General features: G+C 53.1%; 5 protein-coding genes across 5 annotated transcripts; 2 read left to right on the top strand and 3 right to left on the bottom strand.

The window, feature by feature from the left end:
- Positions 1-267: 267 nt before the first annotated feature.
- Positions 268-4,479, top strand: K452DRAFT_300828 (uncharacterized protein; the record flags this gene model as incomplete). The annotated part of the gene is made up of 2 exons (XM_033542374.1): positions 268-319; positions 371-4,479. 2 exons carry the CDS (start codon positions 268-270, stop codon positions 4,477-4,479), a joined length of 4,161 nt encoding a protein of 1,386 aa, XP_033394459.1.
- Positions 4,480-5,083: 604 nt separating this feature from the next.
- Positions 5,084-5,697, top strand: K452DRAFT_83847 (uncharacterized protein). The gene is made up of 2 exons (XM_033547210.1): positions 5,084-5,162; positions 5,233-5,697. Exon 2 carries the CDS (start codon positions 5,255-5,257, stop codon positions 5,666-5,668), a length of 414 nt encoding a protein of 137 aa, XP_033394458.1. The 5' UTR covers positions 5,084-5,162; positions 5,233-5,254; the 3' UTR covers positions 5,669-5,697.
- Positions 5,698-8,272: 2,575 nt separating this feature from the next.
- On the bottom strand, positions 8,273-9,924 carry K452DRAFT_276472 (uncharacterized protein). The gene is made up of 4 exons (XM_033539275.1): positions 9,600-9,924; positions 9,279-9,527; positions 8,773-9,230; positions 8,273-8,685 (listed from the first exon to the last, which is right to left on the bottom strand). The coding sequence occupies exons 1-4, from the start codon at positions 9,833-9,835 to the stop codon at positions 8,396-8,398; spliced, it is 1,233 nt and encodes a 410-aa protein (XP_033394457.1). The 5' UTR covers positions 9,836-9,924; the 3' UTR covers positions 8,273-8,395.
- Positions 9,925-12,495: 2,571 nt separating this feature from the next.
- K452DRAFT_328542 (glycoside hydrolase family 28 protein) lies at positions 12,496-13,684 on the bottom strand (the record flags this gene model as incomplete). The annotated part of the gene is made up of 2 exons (XM_033544993.1): positions 12,496-12,739; positions 12,858-13,684. The coding sequence occupies 2 exons, from the start codon at positions 13,682-13,684 to the stop codon at positions 12,496-12,498; spliced, it is 1,071 nt and encodes a 356-aa protein (XP_033394456.1).
- Positions 13,685-15,476: 1,792 nt separating this feature from the next.
- Positions 15,477-17,247, bottom strand: K452DRAFT_300824 (uncharacterized protein; the record flags this gene model as incomplete). Its single annotated transcript, XM_033542373.1, has 3 exons — positions 15,477-16,564; positions 16,620-16,884; positions 16,939-17,247. The coding sequence occupies 3 exons, from the start codon at positions 17,245-17,247 to the stop codon at positions 15,477-15,479; spliced, it is 1,662 nt and encodes a 553-aa protein (XP_033394455.1).
- Positions 17,248-18,042: the final 795 nt, after the last annotated feature.

The following is an 18,042-nucleotide window of genomic DNA, read 5'->3' as shown; positions in this document are numbered from 1 at the left end:
GTGCAATCTGCGTGGTCGCCTACGTCGCGATAGTTGCGCTTCACAAAAAGTTCTTGAGAGACGGGACGAGGAAACTCCGATGGTTGATCTTCGGCCCGATTAGATTGATTGATCGCCCGGGCAGTCGCGGTGCGCGTCACACGTCCGGACGCGTAGCTGCAGCCAGCCCCAGCCCGACTGCCGGAGCCTCTTCACATCACTATCACCTCCATACCTATCATTCTTCCTTCCACTTGCAATGCTGTGACTCGAATGGCAGCTGCAACCATGAACCTGGGCGATCAGCCGAATCTACATCCTTTCTTTTCGAAAGCGCAGCGTGAGACTAGGCCTCAATACTCCAAGATCATGCTGGTCTAATCCCTCACAGGCAACCAATCGCCCGAACTCGACGAAATCAAGGTCGCCCAAACTGGCCCTCCTGCCCACGACGAGAACCACCCAAACCACGAAGAGGCCGCTCAGCGCCCACGGGGTCGAGGCCGGCCCTTGGGGTCGAAAACGCATGGCGGAAAGCGGAAGTCTGGGGAAGCATTGCCTGTCAGAAAGGTAAAGCAGGCCTCACTTGTGCAATTTGCACAGACTGGAAATAGCAGGAAACAAGAGACGGATGATAATGCCCATGGAGCATCAGCACAAGATTCCTTAGTCGAGGATCCGAACATTGGTCGCCGCAAGCGTCAGCGGACCAACTCGCCTGAAGCAAATCGAGGCACACATGAGGAAGCGTTCACCGAAGCAGGAGCCCCGGATGCTGTCGGTGACGAGTCTGCGCAGCCTGGCTCGCTCTCCTGGCATGAACAATTGGAGGCGGAAGCAGGCAGAGATGAAAATGCGATTCTGGTTCAAGCTTCAAGCCCTGGGGCAAGAGACCCAGAATTGACTCTTAACGGTTCAGAAGCAGTTGCAGATTCTTTCCCATTACTTGAGGAACGCGAAGAAGTAACTCAGACGATACCGCCTGTCGTCTCGTCACCTCCCCAGTCCGGCCTTGACGACACTGGATCCGCGCTCGAGGATGAGAGCAGCATTGCTATAGCCAGCACATCTTCAAGCAAGCCGGGCCCCAAAAAGAAGATGCTGCGACTGAAGGCAAACGGTCGCTTCAGCTCTCCTGTATCTATTGCCCCGCCTCCACCTTCTTCGCCACCATCTATTTCTGCAATACCCAAGGAAATCGAGCCAATCCATGAGCCCGTGCACAACTCCACTTTAGCAAGATCATCGCCCCCCAGACGGAGTCCTCCAAGGAAGATGTTGCGACTTAATGCGAAAGGTCGTCTAAGCTCTCCCATTCCTCAGGAACCGCCAGTTGAAGAGCCAAAGCCAAGGAGAACGCGGGGGAGAGGCCGTAATAAGGAACCGAAGCAACTCATTGTGAAGATATCGTACAAAAAGGGCGACTCAGGAACAGCTTCAATGGCTGAAGACATCAACCGGATTATGATAGGCGCACAGCGGGCCCCTGCTCAGAAGCAAAAGCAGCCGTCGATGCGTCCTGAACCATCCGGTCCGCCGAAACCGACTCATCCCTTTTTCTCTGGTAAGCCTGTTGGTAAAACGAAGGACGAAAGTAAAGATGGGCCACCTGAGGCCGCAGTACAAAAATCACCTTTAAAAACTGCCGGCAAGCGTGAAACGGCAATTACACCGGGAAAGCTGCGAGCTCAAGCACGCGCTAATCACGCTACTGCCGATGATTTTCCCAGCTTTGGTTTCAATACCAAAACACGCAAGCATCCTGGAGGAACTGTTGATGCTCCATGGCCTTGGAAGGGCGTCGTACGTGTTGGAAATGACTCGGGAGATTCCCCATTTCCACAAAAACCAATACCATCAGAAGACCTGAAAGCACGCCGGAAACTCAAGGACAATGTGTATCAAATTTCCGGCGATGAGTCCATTCTATCGGCCCTTTGTACACATATCCGTCAAGACCCTTTAGCATCGCTTGGCTTTACACCCAACTCTCAATCACCTATTCTGCGCAAGCCAAATCGCTTGCTGACTACTGGTGTGAAAATACAAGAGAGCATACGGGACTACATTGGCGCATTTGCTTCCACTGGCACTAGTTCGGTGCAGTCATCCGAAGTTCTCGCGGAAGATTGTCAACTTAAGTCGTCTCAGTACACGACGCATCCGGCACTGAAGACACTCTACGACGAAATAGAAAACACTTTAACCCCATTTGATCAAGGGACCTGCGAAAAGCTGCCTTGGGCCCAAAAATATGCACCCAAGCGTGCCGTCGATGTGCTCGGCTCTGCAAGAGAAGTTGCTGTTCTACGGGAATGGTTGGAGGCGCTCAGGGTTTCAGCGGTAGAGGCTGGCAGCAAGGAAACACCCAAAAACCAATCATCAAAGAAAAAAGGCGCAATGACAAAACCACCAAAGAAGAAGAGAAAGAAGACGGCTGATATGGACGACTTTGTCGTGGATGACGACGTGGACGCATTAGGGGGGCTGGACGAAGTCAGTGATCCAGACGAGTTAGCCTCACTTGACTCCGGCCAGGGAGCAAGGAAATCTATGATTCGTCAAGGTGACGGTATAATCAATGGCATCCGCACGACCAAACTCAGCAACGTAGTGCTTTTGAGTGGGCCACATGGTTCAGGAAAAACTGCAGCAATTTTCGCCGTTGCAAGGGAACTCGGCTTCGAGATCTTCGAAATCAACTCAGGTAGCCGTCGTAGTGGCAAGGACGTCTTTGACAAAATTGGCGATATGACAGAGAATCATCTTGTCCAGCGGAAGGCGCGAGAGTCGGTAGCAACAACAGCAGACCAAGCCATTACAGAGTCAGATTCTGAACAACGCCTAGCCGATGCGGTACAGAAGGATATTGAGAGTGGACGACAAAAGAGCATGGCCTCTTTCTTCAAACCAACAAACCAGCCCAAGCCGAAAACTTCGAAACCGGATATCAAGGAACAGCCGAAAAAAGCTTCACTCGCTCCGAAAGAGATAGCACAGGGGAATCTGGGAGACAAGCCGAAACAGAGCCAAAAGCAGTCGCTGATCCTGCTGGAAGAAGTTGACGTTCTTTTCGAAGAAGACAAAAACTTCTGGACGACAGTGGAGAGCCTAGCACTGAGCTCTAAGCGCCCTATCATCCTCACCTGCACTGATGAGAGCCTCGTACGGATGCATGAAACTTCTTTCCATGCAATTCTGCGCATGTCTTCTCCGCCTGCAGCTCTGGCTACCGACTACATGTTGCTTCTTGCGGCAAGGGAAGGCCACCTTCTTGAGAGAGATGCCGTGTCCAGTCTGTATGACTGCAAGAATCAAGACCTCAGGGCAAGCATCATGGAACTTGACTTTTGGTGCCAAATGGGTGTCGGTGACCAGAAGGGTGGTTTGGAGTGGATGTACCAGCGTTGGCCACCCGGCAAAGACGTCGACGAAAATGGACGGACACTCCGTGTTGCCAGTTGCGGCGCCTACCAGAAAGGCATGGGCTGGGTCAGCCGTGACTTGCTATTGGAGCCTAGCCACGCTGGATTTGATAGAGAGCACGAGTTCTTGCGCGAGCTCACGGAATCTTGGCACCTGCAGACTGAGGAGTGCACGACTTCAGCCCAGCGTAACGATCCTGAGCAGCGAACCGATCAAGCCATCTCTCAAGAATCGAATTTGAAATCGCTGGAAGGGGTTGAATGCTCGCTGGATATGCTCAGCGCTGCCGACGTGTTCTGCAAGATCGATGTTCCCGCGAGAACCAAGGTTGAAATGGACGCAACCCAACCACCGATGCCGGAGAAAGCGAAAAGCAGCTACATTGATGGCTATCCTCTCATTCAAGCAGACCAGCTTCACGACTTTACCAATTTTGATGCAAACCTCGCCATCAGTTCACACCTGGCCACAAGTCGTTACTATTGTCGCCAAGCACCCAAAATTGAAAGCCAGCCTATCTATACTGACCTAGTGGTCTTGCCATTAAGCAACGAGACGCACATCCTAAACTCGATTCTCACCCACATTGCTACCAGCAGAGATCCGGCCTCAAAGCCGTTGAGTCGTGTCGACTTTTTTGCATTCGATCCGCTTGCCGAACCACCGACGAACGCGTTAGTGCACGGACTAGGTATCACTGCCTCGTCATTTGATCGTAACTTCAGTCTCATCACCATCGACCTGGCTCCATATGTGCGTAGCATCGCCGCGTGGGACCTTCGTCTGGAATCTGAGAGGGTGAGAGTCAGCAATCTGCTGTCAGCAGGCGGGACTCGCAAGAGGAAGGCCAGAACAACAAGGGCGGCACGGAGTGCACAGGAAGGCGGGCGCAGAGAAACGGTACGGAAAGAGAGATGGTTTGACAAGAAGCTTAGCTTGCAAGCTGTGCTTGCGACGGCGGGTAAAGATTGGGCCGGGCTGGGAGGAAGGGAGAGAGGTGAAGATGATAAACAGACGGAGACGGACAGGACGTCCGACGGTGGAAGTGAGCACGGCATGGACACGGAGGGGTAGGGAGAACGGAGCCTTGCAGGTGGGATATGGTCATGGTTGCAGCCGGATTTGCTTGGCTTTTGGACGGGCGAAAGAATGGCAGATGCTTTGACTGGAGGTCACTGTCAGCGCAGCTGGCCATGCTCGGTACGAACGAAGAAGTACTCAAATAGGACCGTGCAGACATGAACAGCTCGCGAGCTAGAGTGCTGAGCGCGCAGCAAACGGTGCAGCCTTGGCCGTATGGACTAAGGGGCGCCATGACACAAAACCATTGGCGGGCCTATCAAGTTGTCGGCGGTGAAATGGCCAAATGGCTCGGGCAGGTGCCTTTCTTGAACGACCAGATAGTATATTGCTTTTTCGGATGGACAGCTGTTTTCTCGGGGGGTGTTTGGTGGATGGTGGAAAGGCTACAAGCCATTGGTGGGATGCATTTTCGGAGTAGAGTCCGGGCTGGCAAAATGACGAGGAGCCGAGCCGAGTGCTCTACGCGGCATGCTGAGTGTTGGTTCAACAAGCATTGGCGGGTGCAGACAGGAGAGTGCATGAGAGAGTGTCGGGCGGCATGCAGTGAGGGCCCGCACCTTCCCAGACATCCGTTCACGTGAATGATGCCAACCTTGAGGCCGGCCAAGTCACGATGGTCGGCGTGCACTCGCTGGCCTCTCAGGTCGGAGGCGATTCCGCGAGACTCTGTAAAGGTCCCTGCTCCGTCTCCCCCGAACCCCTCTGATCGCGCTGCAGCGTGCTAACGGCGCCCATGCCCAACAGGCCAGCAAACCGACGCTCCGAAATGGACGACGAAGCCAGTGGCTCGGCCGCTGAGCCTCCGCCTGAAGTCAGCATCGTCACAAAGTTCCGTACCGACGTCGAGCTCTTCCTGCGCCAGCTCGATGTTCGCCTCTCTCCCGACCAGATCCGGCGAATGGTCAGCGAGGGCTCGCCACCGAGGGCTTCGACTGCTGCTTCTTCCTCATACTCCTCTACTGGCCAGAAACCAGCCAGATCCGCTTCGAGCTCCTCGAACAACACCTCTACCGAGAGAATCGGCGCTGCTGCCATGAAGTTGGCGGCGATTCTTCAACCGGATGGCGACGACGCCACTCGCCCACCTCCTACAAAAGCACCGTGCCGGTGCCCCAGAGACGCGAGTTGCTCATGCGCTACATTCTCGCCGGTGGATGGCAAGGAGAAACCGAAGGGATGATGGACGATAATGCGTCGTCGTCGTCGTCATCGTCGAGACGCCACATCTGAACAGGGGCCTTGATATCGCATCGAGCCGGGGCGAATACGGTACGGAGCAATCCAAAAACTCTTCTCCATCGGCTCTTCAGACCAACTGCTGCGATATACGTCCAGACTTGAAGGAGACACCGCTTCTCGGTGACAAACGATAAGACTCGCAACTTATGGACTCGGAAAGGATATTAAGGACAACCGGACGGGACATGAAGCCGAGAATTGGATATTCAACCAAGGCTTGAGGTGCCACTTATACTTACGGTAGTGGCCACAGACTTCCCTGTCTACCGAAGGAGCTCTACTAGCGGCCGACGCCCTCCCTCCCGGTACCCACTCGTGCATGAAAAGGAACCCCGGAACTGGACTACGAAAGATTACCAATCGGCCACTGAAAACCTGCATTGCTGACTTTGGCGGACGAGGCAAAATGTCGGGACCTTGCCGGAAACACAACGCTTCGCGCTGTTGTTGACGTGCCGACACTCACAGTCCTACTGCTGGCAACTCACTACGGTGGCGAACCTCATTCCATCTACTACTGCTTGATTATTGTTGTAAGCGCACCTACTCGAGTGCTCTATCGACATACGAGTACTTGACGGCATCTGAAATGCTTTTGACCGCGCAATTGATTCAATCTCACATGCTGCCGGGCACGTGGCGTCACTGGGACATGCAGTCCAGCTAGGTGGCGAGCCAAGCAAAAGACACTGAGAAGCCATCACAGCCAGCTGTCTGTTACCGGGGCCAGTGGTTACGAGTCTTACGTCTCAAGGCAATCGGCAAAGAAGTGGAATAAACAAAATCCACATAATATGAGGATGGGCATCATGGCGTTGACGCAGGTGTTGCGGGACCGGCGGTTGCGATTGGTCGGCTATGCATGCCGAGGCGCAACAACGCGCTGCTGCCTCATCGACGCTTTCGGAATCACTCCTGCAGCCCGGGGATTTGCGCCCGTCTTTTGGTTGGTTGATCGCCAATCAGGGCGTCTGTCATTGCCGGGCCCTGGCAATCGCCCTGCACGCTATAGAAGGTGGGGCACGGAGGCGGACTTGCCCTCCGAAGATTAAGGTTGTGCTAGGGCTGTTAGGTAAAGGGGTTGAGCTCTGTGGCTGAGCTCTGGAGGCGTTGCGAGGCGTAAGGGCTGTGGTCTGATTGGTGTCTTACCCCTTACTTTTTTCGGTTTAAGTTCATATGCATGATGCCCGCTAGTGGCGTTCTGAGTCGTCTTCAACTTCATGTTTACTACTTCTCTACGGCCTGAAGGGATGTTCTTCTTACAGTTTATATACCTTTATGAGCGACATGTTCAGTTACGAATACAACCTATTGATCTATGTAAGAAGTACTCCATATGGAATGTTCTAAGCTACTTGCAGGGGTATGTGGGTATGGCTAAAGTATCTTTAATATCTAAATTCATACCGGCTTGATGTGCTCTCGCTTCTACGGAGTATCGCCCACTGTATGGATGGACATGTATACTAAGCTACGAGCGCAGGTTCTACATCTATCTACACAGCGATTCGTAGGGAGCATCAAAGTCTGCTTACACAAGCATAAAAGTATTATTGTAGCATCTCTAATATTTAAACTCATACCGACTTGACATGCTTTCTCTTATACGGAATACCGCTTGCTGTGGTGTTAAGGAATACATATCCAGCTACTAACGCAGTCTCTACATATGTTTGTGAAGTGATTCGTAGAGAGCACTATGGTCTACTAACAGAGACATAAAAGTAATATCACAGTATCTTCAGCATTTAAATTCGGAGAGACTTGACACTCCTTCGCCTTTGCGGAGTATTGTCCACTATATGAATGAGCACTTCTATCTACCACTCCGTCCAAAATAAAATAAGATTATCGCAACTTCCGAGTAGTTGATATTTTTGCAGGTGGTAAGAGAGTCAATTTAAAAAGCTAAATAGAGTGTCGAGTGAGATATGTGTCGGGAAAAAATGCTCAGTGATAAGTCTGAAGCAATAGGGACGAATTAAATTGCTAGAGCAAGATTGTAAATATAATATCAGTTCTTCTTTCTGCGAAAGTTTACGCCAACCAAACACCTCTTTTCGCGGCCATTAATTTTCCCCTGCATACTCAACATCCGGACTTGCGTACAGTTGGGAGGGAAGGGCCCGCCGCCAGTTTGGAGGACCGACGGCGGCCTCTCTCCTTCATGGCCTTCTCTTCCTCTTCCTCTTCCTTCTTCTCACCCTCCCCATACAGGCGGTGACAGGGGGATGGGCCAAGGGAGGGCGAGGTGGTGGCGGCTGACCCTGACGGTGAGGTAACGGGCGTTAGGCACGAAACCCAATGATCTTCGTCGATCTCTACCGCCGAGGCCCTCCGAAATGAAGTCCTGACGGCGGCGTCGGCACCGAAGAACACGGCGGTGGTGAAGAAGCTTGGAATTTTAAGTGATGAATCAGGAAAAGGGGTTGAATTCACGCATCTCATACACAGGACTGACTCTTGACGACATGGGGTGGCAAGGGGCAGAAAATCTCAGTGGACAAATGAACATCCTTTTGAATAAGAACACAGTTTGACTGTGCGCCGAAATTATGAGTATTGTAGCCCCGAAACAGAGATAATCGTACAATGTCATAGCCACCACACCCCTAGCAGAAATAAAACCATCACACCTCAAGAGCCACGCCAAAAACCCAGTTTCCTTTCAAACATAGACATAGCAGAAAGGCCCCGCAGTCGTGCTCATGACGTCCTTGATCTGAAGGTCGCCATGCGTGCCCGCATAGCCCATAGTCAAGACATCCTCGTACGTTGCGTTGGGTGAGGGTGGGCTGTTGAGCAGCGTGCGCGTACCCATCAACGCCTTGGGGCCTGATAATCGCTCCGCCGGGTCCATCATTTGCCACATCCACCAGGTGCGGTCGATGTTGCTGTGGTGCAGATAGAAGGCGGGGTCGCCGGGTGAGACCAGGAAGTCACGGCCTGGGTCGCCGCCTGTTTGGTTTGGTTAGTAAAAATACTTGTTTGGAGGATTGATAACTAGGGGTGTTGAGGAGAGTGAATGATAGAAGTTGCACTTACCCATACTGTAGTGGCCACCGCCATGAACTCCCAACTCTCCACTGTTGGGGTAGCCTTGCATCGTCATCTGGAAGTCATACACATCATGCGTCTTGAGCAAAAGATCCTCGACGCTCGTCTTGTTCGCGAACCTCTGGTTGACTTCATTCGTCAAGTCCCTCTTCAAACAACGTGGATTCCAAGCGAACTGGTCCTTGAGGCTGCCAATCGAGCTTCCGTTGGTAATAGAAAGCGACAATGGACCAAGATTGACAGTGTAGTTCACAAACGGTCCACTGGTAACACAACCACCCCCAGTCCCGTGAGGAAGGATAACTGGCACATCTGACGAGCTGATGTTGACATAACCCTGGTTGGCGATGGGTGCGCCATTGCCAGAGAGTGAGGTCTCACTGCCGTCAAAGATGGCGGATGTCTCAAGACTACCGCTGGCCGCGGTCTTAGTCCAGTCCCAGTACCTAACCCTTGAATTAGTCATTTATAAGGTTCAGTCGGTGTTAACTTACGGTTGGTAGCCTTTATAGCCGCATTCATTCCTCAGAGCCTCTTCATATTCCCACATCATGAATCTATGCCAGCTCAAGAAGGTGGCTGAGAAGTGAATGAAAAATGTCTGATTGATATGAGATGCGACGAAGTCGTCGTACCTGCTCTTGGCGCCGGGGACAAGATGTGACGGCGTGTTTGCGGTCTTGTGTTGAAAGCAAACAACTGCATTGGTGTAGTCAATCTGTTCCTCCCTCGTGAGATCTCCCCTGCACATGACGTTAGTAAAGGATCCAGTTCCGCTGGAAAAGCATTGAGAGCATTCACTCAAACCTACTTACCATTCTTTACGAACAATCAGATTTTCTGGTGTGCACTGTTCCGAAAAAGGAACTTTATCCTTTGCGGTAGAAAGAGCATGCGAGACCAAGTCTTCATACTTGGCATTGGTATTGTTCAACTTTGCTGCCGCCAAACTGGAGAGGGGCCATGTGGTCCCTTGAGCTACCCCTGTGGGAACAGCCCCAATTATGGAAGCGAAAAGAAGAATGATTTCGAAGATATTAAAAAGGTACATTATATCGTAAAGTCGTGTTGTTTGAATTGATATCAAGGTAGATATTAAAGTAGAAAGATATGCCTGAATACCTTAGGCAGAAGCAGGCAGGGAAAGCACTGAGGTGGTATATTATGGCGCGTCTTGCAGTGAAGAAAAAGAAGAAGAAAGGTTAAGAAACATTTCTGTGGGAGCTCTTATATGTATCAACTTTTCAACCAGACAGTGTAGTCTAACATCGGTGAGTCGGCGTAAATCATCGGCCCCGCAAAAAGCGAAAGAAAGGTAAAGAGTGGCAGGCGGGCGATGCTCATACGATCTGAGCGGCGAATTACAGGACAAGAGTGTGACTGCATCGAGGGTTGCCAACGCGTTGATGGCCCTGTTTGCTTGGACGTGCATGCGCATCGCATAGGGCTAGCATGATCTGCAATGCGAGCACTGAAAAGATCAGGTAAGCTGCCAAGGTTGGAAGGATGCGGCTGCTTAGAGCTCGAGGCGTAGCGTGCCGCTGTCAGGACGATCACCAAGATCGCGTCACACTAAACCTGGGGGAGTACCGGTGAGTGCGAACTCAGGACAACTACGTGTACGAGTGAGAGATCAATATTGACTTGGCGACGGCCCGAGTTGGGGGCGATGTCTAAGTTTGGATAGCAGGCGGGGATCAGCGATATGACAAGAACGGCAAGCCACAAACTATCGTAAGGCCGGAGAATTCGAGGGGCCGTGTCATAATCGAAACTCAGCGAAAGCCCACGTTGTGAGGCTGACGGGGGTTCGGGCCAGTCACGGATGTTGTGGCGCTCGGGAAGGGAGACGGCGTTGCGCCTATTCCGGACGCCGCAGCCGAAGCGGTGAGATCATCCGCTACGCCGTAAGCTGCTTCGGCCGAGCTTCGTCGCCAGTCGCCTACCGCGTGTCATCCAAAAAGACGGCTGCCAATTGTTGTCGCTCGATGGCTGCCAGCGCACCTTGTTCCATGTTAGTGTGTTGCACCAAGCGAAGTCTAACTTCCTGAACTCATCATCTGAACAACAGGCAGCCAAATTTCATCGCTGTCAGGTAAGGACCCCCTGGCTTTGCGCGTAGCTCTAACGGAGCAATCTGCCCGCATGACCCCGAAGAAGGGTATGATGCAGGCGATTGGACAGCCGATGGCGCAAGGAGGGAGTTCGAGAGGAGTAGAAGATGCAACCACCTGCGAGCCATAAAGAATCCGAAAAAGCTCGGGACATCAGAACCATCGAGCCGGTCCCAGGAGATGGGCCATCCCGAGCCCGTAGGTAGTGATTGAAACCAGATCGTATGCGCTTCGCCGAAGAGCTCGAATTCGGCAGGTTTTCGTTACAAGGACCGGCCATTGGGCGGCTCGGCGGGTAGTGCAAAAGAGCACGAAGATAGAGAGCGAGTCGGCAGAGATCCAGGGACGCTGCGGTGCTTGTGTTGTGCGATGGAACGACATTGAGGCTCCAGGGTGGTCGAGGTTAGGTAACCTTGGGGAAAAGTGGGTCGTCTCCGTTGCGGGAGGCCCGCATGCCCGCCCGCCCGTCTCGGTGCTCGGGTCACGGGCCTCCGGTCTCCGCTCAAATTTACCCAACAACTGCGTAAAGCTCTACTTCATATGGCACAAATAAGACCTATCGGAATATAAAAAAGCTCTCCGACATTGGCACAATTTTACATATACTGGTGATAGTATCTGCCCTTAAAATTTCGTGGCACTCTTACTACAAAGCATGCAATGGGTGATATATTCTACTCAGGCATTGACCTAAGGTATAAATCATCGATAGTAGAAGTAAGTTTGGCATCATATATAAAGACCTATGTAGCCGCGGTAAAGTTGACGAAGTATACCTATGGTTGCTTTCTTGTATATGTGGCGGCATGTTTCTGCTTTAAGGCTGTAGGAATTCTTCGGTAGATAGTGTTTCAACTCCGGTTTATGCGCGAATCTCTGTGCGTGCAGATTGTAATTAACCGTTCGAGTACGTAACAAACCTTTTCATGTGCATCGAGATTAACTTTACTTGAGAACACGGGGGACTTTTAAGCTTGTCGATTATACAACTTTTTTCGTAGGTGCTTAAGCGCCTTCATATGTAGATGCATGCGGCATTACTCGCATAGCTAACATTGGACTTAGCTCTAGGCGAATTCGCTATGCAGTTTGTTTTAGGTGGCACGGGTGGCTAGATGGGTGGGCACAATTAAAGTTTTAGAGTTTAAAGTTCGGCTGCATAAGGGTCACGCTATTCCAATTTAGGCAATGCGACACCATCAACAACGGACTCAGACTGCCCTACGACCATTCAGCCAATCTATTTTCTGTCTCATGTTGATTGATTCAACTGTTTACCAAGTACAGTTACATTGTTTCTATCGCATGTTAATTGGATCAACTGCTTGCAAGTCCAGTCGCTTTGTTTCTATCTCATGTCTCATGTTGGTTGGCTCAATTGTTTGCAAGTCCAGTCACGTTGGTAAAATCATTCACTATCGGGCCAAAGGTTTCAGGAGCAGTAATCATACTAGTTTGTATCCAAGTAGAAATGAAGTTATAGACAGGTAAAAGCAAAAGCTGCTCGTCCAAACCGCGGTCTGCCATGCGCCAGCGCAATTTGCCGCGCCTATAGCACCGTTACCGCATCAAAGCGTTCAGAGAGTGCCGAAGCCGCTTAGCAGCTGGCAACATCGGGAACGTTCTGGCACTCATCGGAGGCCTCGCCACCAGTAACATCGACACCAGACCAGGTCCAGTCAGTGCAGGAGTCAGAGCCGCAGAGGATCTGGACAGGGGAAGCATCGTCCGCGACAGAACCGGTGATATCCTCAACCTTGAGGCCGGCAATCGAGATGCCGTTCGTAGGCTTGCCGGTGGGCGAACCGTTCTCGTAGTCCTGCTCGATGATAATACCGTACCTGGTTTGAATGTTAGTAAAGGAGAAGAGAGGGTAACGGAGAGAAAGAGATCGAGAGAGCGAAGGAGCGAGGGAAAGAACAGGGGGATGGGAGGAAGAAAAAAACAAAAAACACGTACTTGGCGATGTTAGAGAGCTTGATGTTGGAGAACGTGACCTGGTCTACACTTCCAGTGGCGTCGTAGACGGTCTTGATGCGGATACCGTTGTCGGAGTCGGAGACGGTGGAGTCGGAAATGGTAACGTTCTTCACGTCGTTGTCATCACGACCACCGACGGAGCCGATGGAAAGACCGTGGCCACCGGAGCAAGTGCCGCCGGTGAAGGCGATGTTCGTGCCAGAGTTGATAGCCAGGCAGTCGTCCTGGTTCTTGATGTTGGCGTTGGAGATGGTGATGCCAGTGGAGGAGCCAACATCGAAGGCATCGGTGTTGTGGCCACCGTCCTCAACGTCACCGTCGGTGTTGTCGATGGTGATGCTGTCGAGAGTAAGGTCCTCAGAGCTGTTGATGGAGAAGCCCTGGACGGGGGTGTTCTTGATGTTCAGGCCCTTGATCGTGGACTGCTTCATATCGTGGGCGTAGAAGAACTTGGGCTTGTCCTTGCCACCGTTCGTACCCTTGCCATCCCACCACTTCGCGCCGTTGCCATTAATCAAATGGCCTTCAGCACCAGAGATAGTGAGACCAGTGCCCGAGAATCTTATCAATGGGCCCTCCCACTCGTCGTACTCGAAAGAGGTGGTACCCTGGAACTCAACCTGGGTGTTGTCGGCCAGGTCGGAAAGATCCAGAGTCTCGCCGGCGGGAACGGTGATGTCCTTCAGGACAATGGAGGTGCAGTCAGCCTTGCCCTCCTTGGCGGCAGCGGCATCAGTGAAGGTGCAGGAGTCGGCACGCTTCATGTTGGCGGGCATAGCAGCAGCCATGGTGACGCCAGCGCCCATCATGAGAGTTGCGATTTGAACCATTTTGAAGGTTGGAGAGATAGTTTTTTCGAAAGAACGACGAAAAGTGAGAATGGAAGTGAAGTGAAGGGAATGCAAGGCTTGCTTGGTTGTTGGATGGAGACTGAAGAGGCCGGCGGAGAGTGGTTTATATAACTTGGAGGCGTTGTAGCAGACGACTCCCTCGACCGCGACGACATGATGGAGCCCATGAATCGCGCAGCGGTCGGAATAGTCGGCTCTGTGGAGACGTTGGTAGGAGTAGGGTGTAGTAGGCGTTGGCGGCGGTGATTGGTGGGAATCGGGCGAGGGTCGGCCCTAGCTCCCGTAGGGCCCGGTGCCGAGATGAGAGGGAGTGTTTCGTGGACTTGGAAACCTAAGCGACACCCCTGGAACCCGCCCTCCATGGCCCAGCATATTTAGATGGCCCGCCGCACTTTTTGGGAAAGCTGACGCGTCTATCACTTCGAATCCCTCCCACAACCTGGTCGGGAGAACGCCGTGCCATTCGCCTCAGGCCCGCCTGCCCATCAACCCGCAACGTGAGCCACCGACGACACCATCCGACGACACTTGCTTCCGCTCGCTGGCCCCCAGTCTGCACTCCTAGTCCGATTGCGCCAGTCTCCCCGATCCGCTCCCGGCACCGTCGTCCCGGCCTACCATTGCGCAAAGATCGATGCCGGCAACCGCCATCCTCACCACCACCGCTGCATGCCTGCATCCAGAACCACCATGACGGCCCATTCAATCTACCCAAAAAGACGCTTCTTCCACTGCAGCCCTGCCATGTTTGGCGGTGTACACGGCAGACTCGGAACCTCGCGTCAGAGCTCGCGCGTCATCTGGAAGTCGGCATCTCGACATCGCATCATTATCCACGCCGTTTCTTGTTTCCGATGTTTCTATATCCGCTCCCGCGCATCTAGGCCTTTGGCCTCGGAGTGCCGGGTTTCCAATCTCTCGTGGCCGCAGGGAGCCGCCCAGGTGAAGTGAGACCGCTGCGCATCACTACCGCATCGGGGAGGCATGGTGCGGCAACGACCCCCTGATCATGACCGACAGTCCTCGGGCTCAAATTTCAGTCCAAACTCCGGTCGCAACATCAGGCGAAGAGAAACATCGGTTCGGCCCGTGCGGATTGCCTGGCTGAGCTTGACAAAGCTTGAGAAACAACCCCTGTGTCGTTCCGTGGAAAAGAACATCCCACGCCTTCCACACGACCGCCCTCTCCGCCTCCTGAGCTTGCGACGAGTCTTTTTGTTTCGTTCTGGCAGGTGTGAGGCCGCGCACGTGTGTTTTTTGTTTCATTGGTGCACCAATTCCTCCTACTCGTTATACGCCCTGCGGAGAACGCATTAACCTCCTACTCGAAGAGGGAACCCAAATCGCCGCTCCGAGCAAAGAAACCAAAACGCCAATGGACAGAGGATGCCGTCTTTTCCGAGACACGGCATAAAAGGGGGAATGAGCGATTGGCGGAACTTTAAGTCGCCACTTCTTCGTAAGAATTGCGGCAGTAGGCGCCCAGAAGCTGATTTAGGCGTTTTTCGACACCCTCGCTGCAGGTACCGGCATGGCAGGTCGTCCACGGAAGAAAGCCACGCGATATGCCAAGAAAGCCACACGTGGTATGGATACCACCCCCCACAAAGCTTGCTGCTGCTTGGCGAGCTTAGCTTGGGTGCATGCCTTGGCGAGAGCTGCAGGGAGGTAGGCGTCCAGCCGCATTTGCTAATTTTTGATCAGGTGGCTCTGCATAACGATGATCTCTAGAAGCGGAATGCCTTAATCAAGCCTCGTCGCCAACCCTCTCGTACAGCTCCCTAACCTCATCCTCGTAGTCCGCAAGCGTCGCCCGACGGTTAATTGTCCCCTTCCCTGCCTTTCGGATGGGCTTTTCCGGCTTTGCAAGCAGAATCATCTCCTTCGTTAGCTGAATGTCCTTGGCGGAATGCTTGTTGGCTTCCTCGAACGCCGGCCATATTTCCTCCAAGACGGCATTGCACTCTCCGTCCATGCCCTCCTTCGTCTGAATAAGGCAGAAAGGCCGGCTGCGTCCTTCCCCGCCCATAATCGCGTCACGGACGAGCGGATGCCGGTCGATTACCACTTCTACATGGCTCGCGTTGAACTTTGTCAGATTCGAAAGCTTGACGAAGTCATCAGTGCGACCAGAGAAAATCCAGAGGCCCTTCTTGGTCTCGTGTTCACGGAAAAGGTCTTTGGTGTGGTACACATCAATCTCCGGATACAACTTGAAGATATTCTGGAAATCTTCCCAGCCAGGCTGTTTCTCTATGACCATCTCGCACAGGTTGCCTGCGTACGGCCGCATACGCGTGCCCGATGGATGGTCTAGGTCCAGATGGTAGTACTCCCAGTCCTTATCGTCCGCCTCGAGCAGCGGAAAGCCGCCGACCTCGGTACTTCCCATGACCGGTTGCACCTTGAGGAAGGCGGCGAAGACGTCACCGACGGTCTTGTCGAGTGGCGCGCCCCCATACGCCACTAGCTGCAGGTGTCGCATGTTGTCTACGTATTCGGGGCTCTTGGCTATCTGCTTGAGCAGGTCTGGCACGTAGAATCCGCCGTGGACATCGCGAGGAGTGATCCGGTGCACGATGTCTATATACTTGGCCGTGAGTGGGTGCGGCGCGCCAACGGGGAGCAGCACAGGAACAACATCGATCAAGAGCGGAAAGTGCAGGACCATCAAAAGTCCTGCGATCCATTCGGGCGGCATGGTGGCAATGATCTTGCGGCGTGCCATGAGCATCCAGGCGCTGCGGAGCCCTCCAATGTTCTCCGCCATATGCAGACTGTCCCTGTCAAACGTCGCGCCGATGGCGTTGGTCCATACGACTGGCTTGGGAAATCCTGACAAGGTAGGTCAGCCATGCTTCAACTTTGATGTCAAAGTGTTTCCAATTACCTGTTGTGCCGGAGGTATGGTTTACGTGAATTGGGTCGTTCTTCGCTTCTTCCCAACTCTTCCCGTACGGATAGTAGTTGACCTGTTCCCCATTCACCAATTCTTCCAGCTCCGGGATCGTGATGACTTTCAAATCTGGCTTGCTCTCTCTGATCCCATCCCACACTGCCATAGTGTCCGACGCGCCGACCAAAGCTTTGGGGTCCGTCGTGTTGATAAGGTTCAGCTGCGCCTCGAACGAGTTTTGCGAGAGCGGCAAAAGCACCTTTCAGGCACTGTTAGCTCATTATCTATATCTTCATCAAACAGAAAATAGTACCTTTCTATGAGCCTTGGTTGCTGCAAGAACAATAAAGGCATATCGCAGATCCCTCGGCCCAATGTACGCAATAGTGTCAAACGTCTCGGTGCATTTCCCCAGCTCTTCATCCAACCACCACGCAAGTTTGTTGACGGCGCGGGCGACCTGGCTATACGTGGTCTCGCCATACCCATCTGCAATGTCAGCCGTCTTGGGCGTGATAGCGTAGACACGGTCCGGCGTCCCGCGAGCCCGCTCATCTACCAACGTAGGCATGAGCCTGTAGCCATACTGCTGCTCTTCATCTGCCACTCTAATATCTCCCATTTTCAGAAAAAAGCGTGCGGTTATTCAAATGCGCCTGTATTGTCGTGAACAGCCGTGTACAGTCGCTTCTCCAGTTCCTTGGCGAGCTATGGAGTAGATAAGACCAGAAAGATACCTAGCATCTATATAACAGCAAAGCAGCAAGGCCGCAGCATCTGCAGCGTTCGCCACCACCAATCAACCCACCAAGCATCCCTGAGTCCTCACAACGGCGACGACGACGACATCGGTAAACGCGTCGCCCGATCCCCAACGAGAGGAGGGGAAAGGCCCCTCGCCCGTGAGCTTTGCCGCGATACCCCACAAATCGAAATCGCGCGGCGCGACGTCCGTGCCGATTGGACAGAGATTCGTCCCAACTACTCTTTCCGTACAGCTCTGCAGTCGCAGGCGCCTCCTCGGCGCGAGACAGATGGGCAGGTAGACGGTCGCGGCGTACTACCTCGGCCCTGGTGGTGAACGTCTCGCGCCCGCTTCTTCCTTCGTGCGTCCGTCGCGCCGGTGAGCTTCACTGCCCAAAGGGCAGGAGAAAGCTGACTCGTGATCAGCTGAGGATCGCCGTTTGGTGTCAGTGCTTTGCCCGCCAACGCACCAGGGAGCGGGCGGTTTTCTGGCTCGTGCACAGATATCTGGGATCTCCTCGGTTCTCGCACGAGCTCCGCATCCGAGGGCGATGTCGGATGGTTGCCGTCTCGCCCCTGGTATATGCAGGTAGTTGCAGGTTGCCATGCAGGGACAGAACGGAGGGATGATTGTTTTTACGCGGGGGTGCTTCGGTCAATGAAAGTACTACAT

This window comes from Aplosporella prunicola (genome assembly GCF_010093885.1).
Source record: "Aplosporella prunicola CBS 121167 unplaced genomic scaffold K452scaffold_22, whole genome shotgun sequence".
NCBI classification, from domain to species: Eukaryota; Fungi; Ascomycota; class Dothideomycetes; order Botryosphaeriales; family Aplosporellaceae; genus Aplosporella; species Aplosporella prunicola.
The sequence above is the reverse complement of the archived record's forward strand: the minus strand, read 5'-3'. Positions and strand labels throughout refer to the sequence as shown.